The sequence below is a fragment of the Syngnathus acus genome, chromosome 6, assembly GCF_901709675.1.
Source record: "Syngnathus acus chromosome 6, fSynAcu1.2, whole genome shotgun sequence".
Classification (NCBI taxonomy): Eukaryota; Metazoa; Chordata; class Actinopteri; order Syngnathiformes; family Syngnathidae; genus Syngnathus; species Syngnathus acus.
Genome location: NC_051092.1, coordinates 14,377,151 through 14,391,570, shown reverse-complemented (window position 1 = coordinate 14,391,570; position 14,420 = coordinate 14,377,151). Strand labels below are relative to the sequence as shown.

The 14,420-nt window shown below is 51.2% G+C and overlaps 2 protein-coding genes across 6 annotated transcripts; both read right to left on the bottom strand.

Annotated features, from left to right (window-relative positions):
- Window positions 1-175: 175 nt before the first annotated feature.
- phf21ab (PHD finger protein 21Ab) lies at window positions 176-10,890 on the bottom strand. 5 transcript variants are annotated; one of them, XM_037253555.1, is made up of 18 exons: window positions 10,649-10,890; window positions 9,183-9,217; window positions 7,184-7,235; window positions 6,962-7,051; window positions 6,553-6,585; window positions 6,406-6,471; window positions 5,761-5,913; window positions 5,407-5,643; window positions 5,020-5,346; window positions 4,844-4,954; window positions 4,721-4,772; window positions 4,502-4,581; window positions 4,324-4,384; window positions 3,613-3,833; window positions 3,257-3,412; window positions 3,002-3,077; window positions 2,818-2,921; window positions 176-2,541 (listed from the first exon to the last, which is right to left on the bottom strand). In XM_037253555.1, exons 3-18 carry the CDS (start codon window positions 7,223-7,225, stop codon window positions 1,948-1,950), a joined length of 2,403 nt encoding a protein of 800 aa, XP_037109450.1. In that variant the 5' UTR covers window positions 7,226-7,235; window positions 9,183-9,217; window positions 10,649-10,890; the 3' UTR covers window positions 176-1,947. The 5 variants fall into 5 exon arrangements, with proteins under 5 accessions (XP_037109450.1, XP_037109451.1, XP_037109452.1 ...); XM_037253556.1 differs by having other exon boundaries at window positions 5,020-5,343; XM_037253557.1 differs by lacking the exon at window positions 3,613-3,833 and adding an exon at window positions 3,834-3,856 and having other exon boundaries at window positions 10,649-10,889.
- Window positions 10,891-12,619: 1,729 nt separating this feature from the next.
- LOC119123961 (muscarinic acetylcholine receptor M4-like) lies at window positions 12,620-14,113 on the bottom strand. Its single transcript, XM_037253381.1, has one exon. The coding sequence runs from the start codon at window positions 14,111-14,113 to the stop codon at window positions 12,929-12,931; it is 1,185 nt and encodes a 394-aa protein (XP_037109276.1). The 3' UTR covers window positions 12,620-12,928.
- Between the last annotated feature and the right edge of the window lie 307 nt (window positions 14,114-14,420).

Genomic DNA, 14,420 nt, shown 5'->3' with positions numbered 1-14,420 from the left:
ATTTTAACCCAAATTGAAAACTGTTAGGACCATTTGACATAGTTACATATTTTTGTGAATGATTTATTGGAAGTATTTAATTTGCAATAAAAGTATTTTTTGGTTATGAGAAATTATTGTGATTTCAAAACTCTAACCCTAATTTGAAAAACTAAGAAAAAAAAGACCACAAGAGTGATGGTTTTGAGGATTTATTAGCAAACTGATAAAATAAATAAATAGAAATTGATCAAATGCTCCTAGTGGTGGCTGATGCCATCATGTAACCTAGCAACAGTATTTAGTGAAACACTGCATCATCATCATCATTAAAATCATCATCACAAGAAGAGGAGGCTCAATACAGAGGTAAGAATCCCACCGACATGGCCAACAGAAGACACGTGTGGAACAAGTCCAAAAAAATAAACACATTCATTTCCAAAATTATGAAAAAATACAAACAATTATACAAAGATTCCCAATGTACACTTGTTCTTTATTCAGAGCGCTACAATGCTTCTGAGCATATGGAAGATAAAAAAAAAAAAAAAAAGTCAGGTGTGGGGAATCACAGGGTCACGGGGTCATGTGAGGACAACACTCGAAGGCCACGGTCATGACTGGACGCTGGCAAACAGACGCTTTGACTTGGGGCAACGGCGCAATTCTATGAACATGAGCCACGTGCCATCTGTGTTCTTTGGATGAATGGACCCTTTTTTTGTGCTCCACCCACTCAAATGACAGCTCCTCCCGGCTCCGCCCATTCCAAAAACACAAAAATCCATATGCAAAATGAATGAACAAACAGGAATGCATCATGAACTTTCTTCCTAAAAAAATTGCATAAGAAGGCATGCTTTGACAGGAGAGGGAGGGGCTCACATATTTTCTTATAATACTGCTCAAGTGAAAAAGTGCATCACCGCCTGGGCTTGGTCATCATGACAACCTGGCAGACTTGGCAACCTTTGACCCCTCAATGAGCGGTTGATCAGGTTAAAAAAAACAAAAAACTAAAAACATTTAAGGCAGTAGAACACTGAGCGGCCAATGAGGTGAAGGGGGTGGGTCCACGCGTCACAGTGCAAGTCGAGACAAATTGAAGGCACTCGAGGTACCTATTGGTGGGGGGGCGGAGTCGTGACCATGAGATATGCAAATTGGCTGACACGAGTTGTGACCTCGAGAGAAGAGAAAAAGAAAACGCCAACAAATGAGGCACCATGAATGACGGAGCGGAAAGTGAGCGGCGCCCCCTGCGGGCTCTTCTTGTGCTTCCTCCGAAGTGGGAGGAGTCAGGTGGCATCACAGAACCAGAAGAACCCAAGTTGTGCTTTTTTTTTTCTTTTTTGTCGCCTATCAGGCGGAAGCTTTAGCTCCGCCCCCGGCGCATTTGATGCATTTGGCAGTTGAAGATGGCGGCGGGCGGAGAAAAACACGAAGCACTTATTCCCAACACCAGGAAGACGTGAACACGTTGTCCTCAGAAAACAAAAGCACATCACACGGACACACCAATGACGACTCACAACAACAATGCCGCTCTGGCTCCGCCTGTTCTGCACCTGCCTTTGTGGGTGTGGCTACAGCAGGTGGGGTGGGGGGGGCACTTCAAACAAAGAAGTGAATGCGTGGGCGAGTTAGGTGGACCGTTCTCTTGCACTTCCTTGTTTGAAGGGCAATGGGTCGGTCGGACGGTCTGCCGGCTGCTATTGGACCCCCTCTGCGACCCCCCACCCCCATCCCCCTCACAAACCGCCGGGACAGGCACACTCTGGTGTGATGGACTCTGTCTTCTTTCGAGCGTTCTCGTGACAACGTCTATGGCTAAGTGGGCGCGAGCGCGCGCGACCAAGCCGCTATCTACCATCGACACAGGCTGACAATACGACGCAAACAAACGACATTTACACACATTGGCAACTTTTTTTTTCTGTATCGTATTCCAGGTGAAGGCGACGCTCACTCGGCTGGCAAACAATGCTGGGAGGGTTCTGAGGTTTTGTCGTTGCTGTCGCTGATGTCCTGTTTGTCCCACGTTTCCGGGGGGCCGGCGGCGGCCGGCTTGTCCTCGGCGTCGTCGGCGGGGGAAAGACGCGTCAATGCGGCCGTACCGTTGGCGGCGGGCAGCGGCGCTTCCGTGGAGGCCGCCTCTTCCACCCGCGGCGATGCAACAGTCTCGTCCTCCGCCCGGACGTTGTTTTCTGAATTAGCTCCTCCCCTATCATCCGGGGCCTGCGCAAGGCCACCCTGACGGTCGGCATCCGCGGCAGCGGTCTCACTCCTCTCCGGCGCCTGCTCCCCGGCTTCTTCGCTCTCGCCCGCGTCGCCGGCCTCCGCCTCGGACGCAGCCGGCTCGACTTGAGGCGAGGCCGGCTCGGCTTCGGGCGGCGCCGCCGTGACGTCTTGGACTCGGCCGTCCCTGCCGTTGGAGTCGGACGCCGCCTGGTTGAAGTTGAAGGCCTGGATGAGGCGGACCAGATGTTTGACCTTGTCCAGGGACAGCTGCATCTCCTTCTGGCGAGCCAGGATGCCATTCTTGGTCTCCATACACTTCTGCCAGCGGAAAGACATAAGTGGAAAAGTCAACAACAAGCTAGCACGCGACCTGCTCCGTCAAGTTCACTTCATAGGTGGCGAATGATTTTTGGACACAATGTCCTCAATGTGCTGTTCCCCCCCACACTCAATTTTGGCTAGCATTACAAATGGAGTGCACGATATATTTAAATATATATAAAAAAAAAAGAAAAAAAATCGCTATCACTATAATCAAGAAACATACGGTTTTCCAAAATGGCATCGTCCTTGAACGAATACATAAGCGTTTACCGTGATGGAGTTGCTGAGCTGCTTGACTCGTTGTTCCAGCTGCTCACGCTCCAGCCGCAGCTCTGCGCTCCACTTGATGAGCTTCTGCTTCTCTTCTTCTTTCGCTGCACGAACAAGCCGGAGCACGGCGTCGGTAAGCCGACTGTCTCCTAAGGCGAGCGGCGGCGCGGACCGACGCGCTCACCTTCTTTGTAGGCGATGTAGGAGTGGACGATGGCCAACGTTCCGGGCCAGGGAATGGCTTCTTCTTTCTTGAGGATCTGCCGGGAGAAAGCGGCCGGCGCGAGTCAGAACGGGAAAAGACGCGGTGGGGATCGGGGGGAAGGCGAGCGCCGCCGACGGGCACGATGGAGGGGGCGGATGCGTGACACAAGGAACGGGACGAGTGTGCGGTGTGGATGCTTACAAAGGGTTGAACAGTCCTAAAGCGGGCCGTTACCTGATCTTGGCATTTGGGACAGATCCACATGCCTTTAGGAATGCTTTTCAGGGGCGGTTCCAGGCAGTCCAGGTGATAGACACGAGAACACGTGTCGCACATGAGCAACTGGCCACTGCGTCTGCACACAGTGCAGAAGTCCTCATGGATGTCTCCCTGCGAGCAAGAATCGGACCAATCAGTCGCCCCCGGAGCTTTAGTCAGGGGGGCGGCGCGGGGGGGGCCGCTCGTGCGCTAATTTGGCCGAGAGGCTGTTCACTTTGTAAGACTGATGACATGTGGGTGGATGATTGACAGACTACTGACGGAGCCGACCGACGGCGGCGGCTTTTTCCGCCCCCCCCTCGGTTACTTACATCCCCAGAGCTGGGGCTGGGCAGGGGGAGGGGGCGGGCGGGGCTGGAGGGGGAGGTCGGGGTGAGACAGCCCAGCTCCGGGATGCCGCCGTATTTGGGTGGGCGACCTGGGTGAAATGAGACAGACGACAAAGACGGAAAACAAAACAAAAAAAACAAAAAAAAGAAAAGAAAAAGAAAGATGGAGAGGGGGAAGAACAACAAGAGTCTGCATGACATACCTTGGAAAGGGAGTCGTCGTTGGCTAGCGTGAGGTGGGGTAGGAGGGGGGAGGAGGGGCGGGAGGAGGAAGGGGAGGAGTCAGAAGCACAGACAGTGTTAGTGCACACGGCGCCGCCATGCTCGTGACGCTCCTTTGCCGCACACAATCCAGAGGAGGGACTCGCAGAGCTTGCCGCTCGGACAGTTACGCCGTCTTAACGTTTTGCTTTCGCGGGACGGACGAGTCGCTTTTTTTTGCCGTCGACGGAGGTGACTCGACCCGGCCGCTCGGGCGGACGCGTGGAAACCGGGTTAGTGGTGCGAGTGAGTCAGACGTGACGGCAGCGAGGACATGAAGCGTGTTAATAGCAGCATGTGGAGACACACGACGGGGGTGGGACTAGTGCCGACGCCTCGGCATTCTACGAGCGGGTTTCGCCACCGCTGCCGCTCGGCAGTCACGCGCTCGGTCGCCGGGTGGACCGCTGATCGCGGCCAGCTTATACCGACCTCTCTTCCGGGTCCCCAGGTGCAGAGGGCTGTTCAGGTAACTCACAGCGCTCTTTTTCCTCTGGAACACAAAACAGCGAGCACGTCACTCCGGGTCCGCTTGACCGTGGACGGTCAACTTGAGGAAGCAAAGGCAACCTCGGACCGCCAGCACATCTTCACCTTCACACGGATTTACCTCAGGCTCAAACACGGCGCCGCTGTAGACCGGGTTGGCCGTCGTTCTCCTCTTCCTCTCCTGCCTTTTGCTCTGAATCTCTGCAAAGAGCCGCAACAGTGAAAACCCTTCCTTCCTCCAATATTTGGGTTAAGGCCAAAATCCATCCTTCTTTCTTTCTTTCCTTCCTTCCTTCCTTCGAACTGTAATACGAGCCATGTGAGCGGGGTGAAGACTCACCTTCCAGGTGGTCGTGCGTCACCAGACCCAAGGACACCATGAAGGCCAGTTTCTGAAAGAAAGACGCACATGCAATCAGACAAGCGGCGCGACGCCATTGCGACGACGTCAACCGTGGCCTACCTCCGGACTCTCCTCCTTCTTGGGCCTGGGAGGCGGAGACAAGGGCGGAGTCGACGAAGAGGGGAGCGTGACCGTCATCTTGTGCTCGGCTGCGCCGCCCGCTTTAACAGTCTGACGAGGGAAGACGCACGGGTGACTCGCCAGGACGCCGCACCATCGGCGCCGCTTTTACCTACCTTGGGTTCGGCGGTCACGCCACCCATCTGGGGCGGCTGAGTGGGGACGGAGGCAGGGTCGGGCGCCCGGGCGGGGCTGGCCAGGCAGGCGGCCGTGGTGGGCGCGGCGATAACGATGCCGGTCAAAGGGGCGGAGCCCGTCTTGACGCAGGGCTGTCCGTTGACGATGCGTAGCTGGTGAATGGGCGCGGCGGACGACAGTGAAGGTGACAGCTTGGTGGCCAACATGACAGGCCTTTGCAGCAGCTGGGGCGCCGCCATCATGGGCGGGGGAGGGGCGGGAGCAATGGGGACGTTAGCGGGCAAGGCGGGCTTTGGTCTGACCTGCTGAGCGATCACAGCGCATCAGAAAAGCGCAACGATGACGACGGCCAAACGCTTTCTTACCAGCATGGCGTTCTTGGATACCAGCCTCACCGGCTCCAAGCTGTGAGCGCTCAGTTTGCCCGCCACCTGCAGGTTGATGGGGGCATTGTGCGAGTCGGCTTTGGAGATGGCGGTGGTTACCATGGTGACGGTGGCCGGGCGTTGGGGCAGGATGGAACCGGGCAAAGAGGGCGTGGCCGCAGCTTTCAGCACCAGAGGTAGCGTCTTGGTCGTGAGGACCGGCGTAACCGTCAGCGTCTGGCGAGTCCCATCAAAAGAACAACACTTGAAATGCAAGTTCAAACATGAAAATATCTGCACCCGACGCTCGTCTCCGGCTATTTTGGGGAACATCTTTTGTGATCCATTTCCTACCTGCTGAAGTCCTCCAGATATCTGCTGAGTCTGCACCAGGTTGGTGGGCTTGACATCGCCCCCTACAGGAGGCGCGTGGACCTGCAGCTGCACTTTGGCTTCTGGTTCTTGCTTGACCAGTAGCTCTTTTCTCAACTGCTCCACCACCTTTTTCTGTTGGAGTACAATGTTCATTTTTATGTGAGGTGAAATGTTCTGGCCCGTATGGGAAAAGGACGAGCGGCACCGTCGTGTCCTTGGAAGGGACTATATCTGTCTCATTGTGTTGTCGGTATGTTGCTCGTCTCCGCTAAAAATGAAGTTTGTCCTTTGTAAACAACTTCTTTGTGACCTTTTCAGGCAATTTCCATGTTCGCGTCTCAGTGCCGGTTTCCATGGAAACTAGGGCGACGACAAGTTCAAAGAGCTCAAAGTGTTTTCAAGTACGCCGTCGTGGTGTCGGTCAAGCGCTGCGTACTCGCCCCATTCCAAGACAAATATCTTCCAGATATGAATAATGCGCCGGTCAATCCCAACATGAGTTTGAGCCTTTCTGGCGCTTTTTTTCTGTTCCTCAGAGGAGCAAGCCTCAAACACGCATGAGATGAGACACTCGATGAAATTTTGTGTCGAGTCCAAACCTCGGCCGGCAGCACGTGTCTCTACCTGCTTCTCACTCAGAGCAGTGATCTTTGCCTGAAGTTCGTGAAGTTGCTTCTTCAGATCAGCATTCTGGGAGACGGAGAAAAAATTGGTCAAGTGACAAGTCATGTGACTGCTTATTCCTGTGACTGGCATCGCAGGCGAGTTTACCTGAGGGTCCTGTTTCATCTGGGCCACCAATTTCTGAGTGCGGCAACACACACACACACACACACACCACAAACACACAGCACTGGTTAATAAAAAGAGAATAGAATGAGAATCCATTTCAAGCCAGTCTCAATTGAATCGGATGGCGATCGACTGGTAAAAAAAAACAAATTTGAGGGCCACACTGATGTTCAACTGTCGCATCAAGTTGTGGGATGCAAATGGCCCCCAGGCCACACGTTTGAGACCTCTGCGTTTATATTCATTCTCGGTCAAAACTTGTTTATTGCAAGGCGTGGGTGCGATTAGAAAGCCTCGCGTGTTTGTTTTGCACATTGCCATTTAATTTGCTGACCGAAATTTGAAACGTTCCTCAGGCAGCAAAAGTGAGCGGAGAAAAAAGTGGCACCTGATGGATCTGGATCTCCACCTTCAAAGCCTCCTGCAACGTCTGTAATTCCATCATTGACGCAGTCAGTCTTTCAGCTGATGGATCAGCCTGAAGACACAAAGCAGAAATGAAAAGTTTTCGGGGCGTTGCCGAAGCAACGCGTGACCTGTGTAGACATGATGTTTCCCCGACTCATAAAGCTCGTAAAGGTCAGACGATGTTTGGGAGCCGTGACGGTACCTGAACGCCGTCTCCGGTGGGAAAAGCATCCAACTGAAGCATGAACGTGCTGCTGAGAGAGAGAAAAAAGCGTTGCAACTTACTCAAGTTTGCTAAAAGCACATTACCGTATTTTTCGGACTAAAAGTCGCTCCGGAATATAGGTCGCATTAGCCATAAAATGCACAATAACGTGAAAAAAAACATATAAGTCGCTCCGGAGTATAAGTCGCATTTTGGGGGAAATTTATTCGACAAAATCCAACACCAAGAACAGACATGAACGAGCAACAGGCTAAACGATAGGTATGCTAACGTGACATAAACAGAAACGAAGAGCTGAGAACGGGCCTGACGTAACATTCAGAGTTATTCAAATAACTATTACATAAATAACACGTTTATAAAACCATCTGTGTCACTCCAATTCATTAAATCCATCGATCGTCCTTTATGTCAACACTGGGTGCGCGCCGTCACTTGCACTTCAAAATATTCCACAGGCCCATATAACGATATATAAATTATATATCACGTTAACTATTACATAAGCAATAATATTATCAAACCATCTGTGTCACTCCAAATCATTAAATCCATCGATCAAATTCCTCGTCCTTTGTCAACAACGCCGCGCGTGCGCCCTGACGTCAGCATCGTCGTTATTCCACAGATCTAGTATATAACTATATTGTAGCGTTAACAAAGTACAATGAAAGACGTGGGTTTGGTAAATGGCTTTTTATTTAACAAAACGAACTTCCAGGCCTGTGGCGGCGTGGACTTTCATCCCCGGAGGTGCCACTTCCAGCCACGGAGGTGGAAGAGAGCTCCATAGAATAGGACCGGGCGTGCGTAAAAGCCATGTCCGAGCCCCATCCACCGTCCCCGGACAGCCACCCGGCCGAGCACCGGCCCCCGACTTCAATCCACGGAGGTGAAAGAGAGCTCCGTGGAGTAGGACCAGGCGTGCGTAAAAGCCATAATAGTTTTTCAAACCTTCTGTGTCACTCCAAATCCTTAAATCCTTCAAACTCTTTGTCCTCCGTGTCACTTAGAAACAAAGCCGCTAATGATCCCGGTAGTACGTGGGGCCCTTCGTCATCCCGTGATCGAATCTTTGTCCTTTATGTAAACAACTGCCGCGCCGCGCTGCTGACGTTACTTGAAATTCAAATTACAGTAATCCCTTGCTACATCGCGGTTTGTTTATCACGGTTTCACTTTTTTTTTTTTTTTTTAATTTTGAAAATTTGTGAAATAATTTACATATAAGTTGCTCCTCTGTATAAGTCGCCCCCCCACCCAAACTATGAAAAAAAACGCGACTTATAGTCCGAAAATTACGGTACTTGCCAAGAGCGCTTTTAACTTTTCCCTGTCGGGAGACAAAGTCAAGCTAACCCCAACGGCGGTGAAGAAGACCAACTACATAATAAACCTTCATTACAAAGTCATATGTGGACAATGATGCCTCGGTATGCTTTTATTTTGCAAATTATTATTTTTCAAATTATTATGTTTCTAGGGAGGAAAATACGCACAATATAAATTTAAATACAAAATGCTGCTTGTCTACATAAAAAAAAAAAAAAAACTATTCATATCCTCAGTTACTCAATAGAATTTTCAGTAGGATATCCAAATGCCAAGGAGTAGCAGATGGTTGCAGCCCAAGTATTGCCGCATATGCCCAAGTCACTCCTCCTTTGACTAAGAAAGATTGAAGTAGTTGAAACTCTGAACAAAGTTCTTAGGGAATTCGTGCCGGTCCGTTCATCTGTGTGCATGAAATGTGTTATGATGAAAAGTCATTTATTGAGCAACTTATTTTAAATTGTTTCACTTTATGCGGTGCACGCATGACTTTGAGTTGACGATGGTCTTTTGAAAACATTTTTATCTTGTAGTTCACTTGTGTGACAAGTTAGCTTTGAATTAAGTCAACATGTTTAATGTACTGTAAATATCCATCAACTCAGGTTACGGGATGAATCATATGGAATAAATGGGGACTCACCACCTGGCTGTGGGACTGGACTCCGCCCCTCTGCCCTGCACAACAAACACACGACAGCTATCGATCATCAACGTCTCATCAATACACCAGCAAAACACCAATGTCAGACATTAGCTCGCTCAATCAATGACTGATCAATAAGTGTCAACTGGTTGACCCAGTCAAATGAACCAATAAAGGTGTATTGATGACTGATATGATCTGTTCGTCTGAAAAGTAATATAAAAAAAAAAAGAAATGTAATATATAAAAAAAAAACACTTAAAATACTTGCAAGAAAATTCAATCCATAAATCAGTTTGGTCAGTGCATTATCGCTACGCGTGGCATTTATTAGAGAAGGCATGTTGCAGAAGTTGTATTGATAAAAATCAGGTCTAAAAAGGTAGAATTTGTGTACCGATGGAGTCCTACAACATCATCACAGTGCGCTCCCCCCTTCCCCCCCACCCCACGCACACTTCTTTGTATCAGCACCATATATTGGCAGTAAAGTATTTCCGTTGCTTTCTATTTCTATCTGACTTGCAACTAAACTTGCCCGATGAATGCTTTTCCAAGTTGAAAAGTTACACACGTCACTCCTTAAGGGCACACAGGTGAGCGCATGTAGGGGGCGGTCGCGCGCCCGCCGCCGGGTTAATTGGAGTAATTGGAGCCGGGATGGGACGTCAGGTCTAGGGACGTCGCTGGCGAGGAGCCGCCGCGGGCCGCGAACACGGACGACGGTTAAGATGGAGGTTTCACTTTGTGTTCCAAGCACTCAAGTCAAGTGCTGTAATAAATGTTTTATAAGAGTCTTGTTCATGGCCAGCCGGGTGCTCCAGCTCTCCTTCCGAACAGTTCGGGCCGCCGCAACCGCGAGGTCGGTCGTCGGTTCCGGCGGTCGTTCTAAGCCTCACCCGGTCCAAGACATTGAAAGTGACGGTAGCGCCGAATGTCGGAGAACAAGTGGACGTTAACGTTAGCTCGCTAGCTAGTTGACGCTAACGCCACGTTAGCCTGGCAAGCTAACGCGGCTAAGTTCTCCCAAAGATGAAGAAGAGGCGACTGGAGGCCGGCGGAGCGCGCTTTGACACCCGGCCGACAACACGACGGCCAAAGGGTGGCGTACGGATGCCTCCGAGGTGGATCAAAGGCCACCACCCACGCTGGCCACAGAGCTGCGAGCGAGGGATAAGGAGGCTACGAGCCGCCTCTGGCTGCCCAACTTGTGTCGGCCTCTTCCTCGTCGTCGTCCTCCTCCTCCACCGCCTCCTCCTCCTCCGCAGGAACTCCGACAAGAAGCCGCAAAGAGCGCAACGAGGCCCCCAAAAGAGCCCGGAGGCCGCACGCGAGAATGCACACGGAGATGGGGACGGGGTCGGGACGGGACGGGACGCAACGAGCACCAACTCGAGGCGAGCAAGCGAGCGAGTGAGGGCGACATTAAAGTTAGCAAATGGAAGAGCTCGATGTGCACTTACTCAGCAGCAGTCCTCCTCCAGATTAATTCAATAGATATCTCCAACAACCCGATCCACGATGGAACAAAAGCCCATAAAGAGTCCCACTCGCTCCTTCCCAAGCACCGCGACTTAGTTACTAAATTTTGGGCTTACTTTAGTCAAATTCGTGAGAAAAGACACAAACTGAAGCTACAAAACAAGAACTCTTGTTCAATCTCATTCAGCTCGGCCTGCGCACACCTCATATCGCTCCGCCGCGGAGCTTCACGAAGGCCTAGCAAAACTACTTGTCTGTCTCCATAAAGCCACTTCAGCCGCCATCGGGTCGTCGATATCAGTGACGCTGGTTCCGAAAGTTAGTCTGACGGCGTCGACCGACCCCGCCGGCCCGTAAAAAGGTGTCCTCCCGAAGCGGACTAGTTTTTGTGTCGGTGCGGCGAATTTATTTCACTTTGCCTAAGGAACGGCGGTGCTGCGTCTCCCATTGCCTAGGGAAAAGACCCGGATGTAAACTCAGTGAAACTACCGAAAGTCAACGTGAGCGCGCGAGCGTTTTCACGTACGCGCCCGCATCACACACGCACGGGACACGTCTTCTCTCACTCGCTTCAATTATTACAGTCTGTGCGCAGATCATTTACATACCGTATTACGTATTTGTACGGTAGTGGTGTATGACCGCCTTCGAAGTGGAAGAACGCCCGTTTTCTCGTGCACTTCGTGTTTCTCACGATTAATTCGTGGAGCCACTCACGGCAGTCATGACACGACGAGTGGACAGTGTAGCACTATTTTTACTCACTTTGTTGTTCTGCACCTCTTCCAGCAGGGGCCGCTACAGCCATCTTCCATAGCGCTTCTCCTCCCTCGTTTATGAGGGTCGGTCGCCTGGGTGAACTGGGGCCAGTGGCGCCTCCGGAAATTTTTCACAGGGGTGGCCGGGCAAAATGGGGACATTTAAAATCTTGGGATGGCACACCAAAACTAAAAGCTATCATTTCTGGATATTGAAATTTTGTTGTAGTAAATCGGCCAGTAAGAAAACTATATCAGAAACTGCCCAGTTAATGCCTCGTGATATATTTGCAGCTAGGAAACGTATGTACACTAGAACGCCCCTTTAAACAATAGGAGGTTCGAGTTGTCAGGAAAAAAAGGACCCATGAGTCTGAGGCATTAATCTGGTCTTTGTCAAGCTTTCACATTAGCTTTAATTTGTTTTATTAACATTCATGAACGTTCTTTTAAGTTTTGGTTGACAAAGTCTGAGCATTTTATTTTATTTTAGTCAGAATAGTCTATTTTCGTCTAGTTTTAGTTGACAACTGTTATTTTTGTCCAGTTTTAGTATAAACAAAACTTTTATTTTAGTCCAGTGATAGTCAAAGAAAACTGATATTTTATTTCAGTTTTAGTCAGTATTTTTTGTCTCTTTAAATACTGCAATTCTTCAGAACCCTGTCAATATAGAATAACTCCCTAAGAGTATAGACCAGGGGTTACATTAATGTCTCGACTTACCTCCATTTCATTATAGAATGCCTTGAGGATGTCTCTTGAGATTCGCGGTGCGTGATTTTGTGGCCGTATTACTCCCCATCTTTTCTTCCCACCACATATTCCGTTTTCTTCTCCACGTCTATGAAATGAAAGTGTGTCCAAATGTAATTTCTTCTTTTTCTCCCAAAGGGAATCCTGGACTGGCCGGCCATCGGTCCATTTTTGTGTTAAATTACGCTAATCGGTGTTATTCATACACCGCAGCTGCAGCGACTGAACCAAATACGAGCGCGAGTCGAGCTGGAGGAAGTGACGTCACTGAGCTCCAGACGAGACAGGAAACAGAAACACACATCAAATAATAAAACTCGTCGAGATGTTATAACATTTTGTCACACCTCGTTATGGTTAACATAAATGAAAAGACCTTTCAGTATTTTTATTTTGTAAGCCATACCATTTTTTTAATTTGATGCTATTTTTCCAAACGTCGCTCGCACCGCTCAAGGTGCCATAACTTAAACATAATTATTTCATGGAAGTTGGTTGTGTTTGGACCAGCAGAAGCCTTGAAGGCCTTGACTGCGCGTCACTGATCAAATAAACTAAGAAAAAGTACGATGTCTCATCAAAACAGACCTAACATGACGTCAAACGACAGCATGTATGAGGTCAAGTGACAGCATGAATGATGCTGTCTGTCATTTCCAGTTGCCATATTTGAAACGGCAGAAATCAGCTTCTCGACGTTGACCCAGACGCCCCTCATTTTCATCACATGATGAAGCCCGTTGAAGTTCAGACGGACGGGTCAGGGCAGCGACATCGCAGTAGGCGGCGAAAGGTGCTCCTGAATGTGGGGTTGCACAGAGCATAGCAGGCGGGGTCCACAGCGCTGTTGACGTAAACCAGCCAGAGACCCGCCTGCCACAGGACGTCCGGGATACGTACGTGACAGAAAGCGGCCACCAGCGCCATGGCGTTGTGCGGCGCCCGGGTGAGGATAAAAGTGAGAAGGATGGTGAGTATGGTGCGCGTCACCCTTCTCTCCCTGGCCGCGCCCCGATGCCGGGTGGAGGCGGCCGAAGACAACGCCGCCGAGGCCGCCCGGTGCCGTCGGGATCGAGCCGAGTAGTCGCCCGCACTGTGAGACGGGCGCAGCGAGAGGGCGGTCCACTCCGACGGGTCTGCACTCGCACACGCCCCTCCGCTCCTTCCAAGTTTGAATCTGCCGGAGGAGGAGCGGTCGCCGGTAGCCTCGCCCCGCAGGGAAAAAGCAGATGTGCCGACCTGGTCCCCCGGCGGCCGGCGACGCGCGCTCAGACGCCGGCGGCTTGCGGCAGATACGTGGCTGTACAGGCCCACCATGGCGACACCGGGCAGGAAGAAGGCGGGCAGGGTGGTCCCGAGAGTGACTACGGGGCTAGCGAGCAACCGCGGGTAACATTCCGCTTCGGGGACCAGGCGCTCGGCCCCGGCCCCCTGCCAGCACAGGATGGCCGGTGTCCATAGGGAGAAGGACAGCAGCCAGGCCAGAGCGATCATCAGGGCGGCCGTCTTGCCCGTGCGCCTCAGCGGGTAGCTGAGCGGCCGGGTCAGGCAGAAGAAGCGGTCCAAACTGATAAGCAGCAGGTTCAAGACGGCCGCGGCGCTCACGCTGTGGTCGACGACCAGCCAGAGGTCGCAGAGGGCGGCTCCCAGCGGCCAGGAGCCGCACGCCGCGTAAAGCGCGTACACGTTGACGGAGACCGCCCCCACCAGCAGGTCGGCGGTCGCCAGGCTCAGCAAGAAGTAGTTGTTGACGGTACGCAGGCGGCGGTTGACCTTAACGGAGAGGAGGACCAGCGAGTTCCCCAGCACGGTGACGGCGCTCAGCGCCACCGTCACGCCGGTGAGCAGCAGCAGCTGGGCAGCGGACTGACCGGAGGTGTTGAGCGTGAGGCGGGGCCAGCTGGAGGCGTTGCCGTCTGACCCGTTTGCCATTTTCTTTCAAAGCACACAAAACTGACGTCAATTGTACAAATAGAACTTTTGACTTAGTGTTGACTTACCCACGAAGGAGCACCGACGCCTCCAACAAGTCTTCAACTTGATGTCGCATGTGCTCGCCTCACTTCAACAAGTGGCGTGGCGTCCCTCCTTGCTCCTCCTCCTCCTCATCACATCTACCCTCATCATTTGTTTGCCAGAGAAGACAGTCTGCCTGAAATCAGCGATTGCTTTTGATAAATGAGGCTAAGAAAATACATTAACACAGTCGTGTGGATTAAGTGCGTCATTTTAAATTCAT

What these genes read in the sequence shown, in the direction of transcription:
- phf21ab (XM_037253555.1), bottom strand. Translation starts at nt 7,225, where the DNA reads ATGCTTCAGTTGGATGCTTTTCCCACCGGAGACGGCGTTCAG. An exon ending in AGATGAAACAGGACCCTCAG is followed by an intron (nt 6,472 to 6,552) that starts GTAAACTCGCCT and finishes TCCGTCTCCCAG; the next exon opens with AATGCTGATCTGAAGAAGCA. An exon ending in AGCTCAGCAACTCCATCACG is followed by an intron (nt 2,542 to 2,817) that starts GTAAACGCTTAT and finishes TTCCGCTGGCAG; the next exon opens with AAGTGTATGGAGACCAAGAA.
- LOC119123961 (XM_037253381.1), bottom strand. Translation starts at nt 14,113, where the DNA reads ATGGCAAACGGGTCAGACGGCAACGCCTCCAGCTGGCCCCGCCTCACG.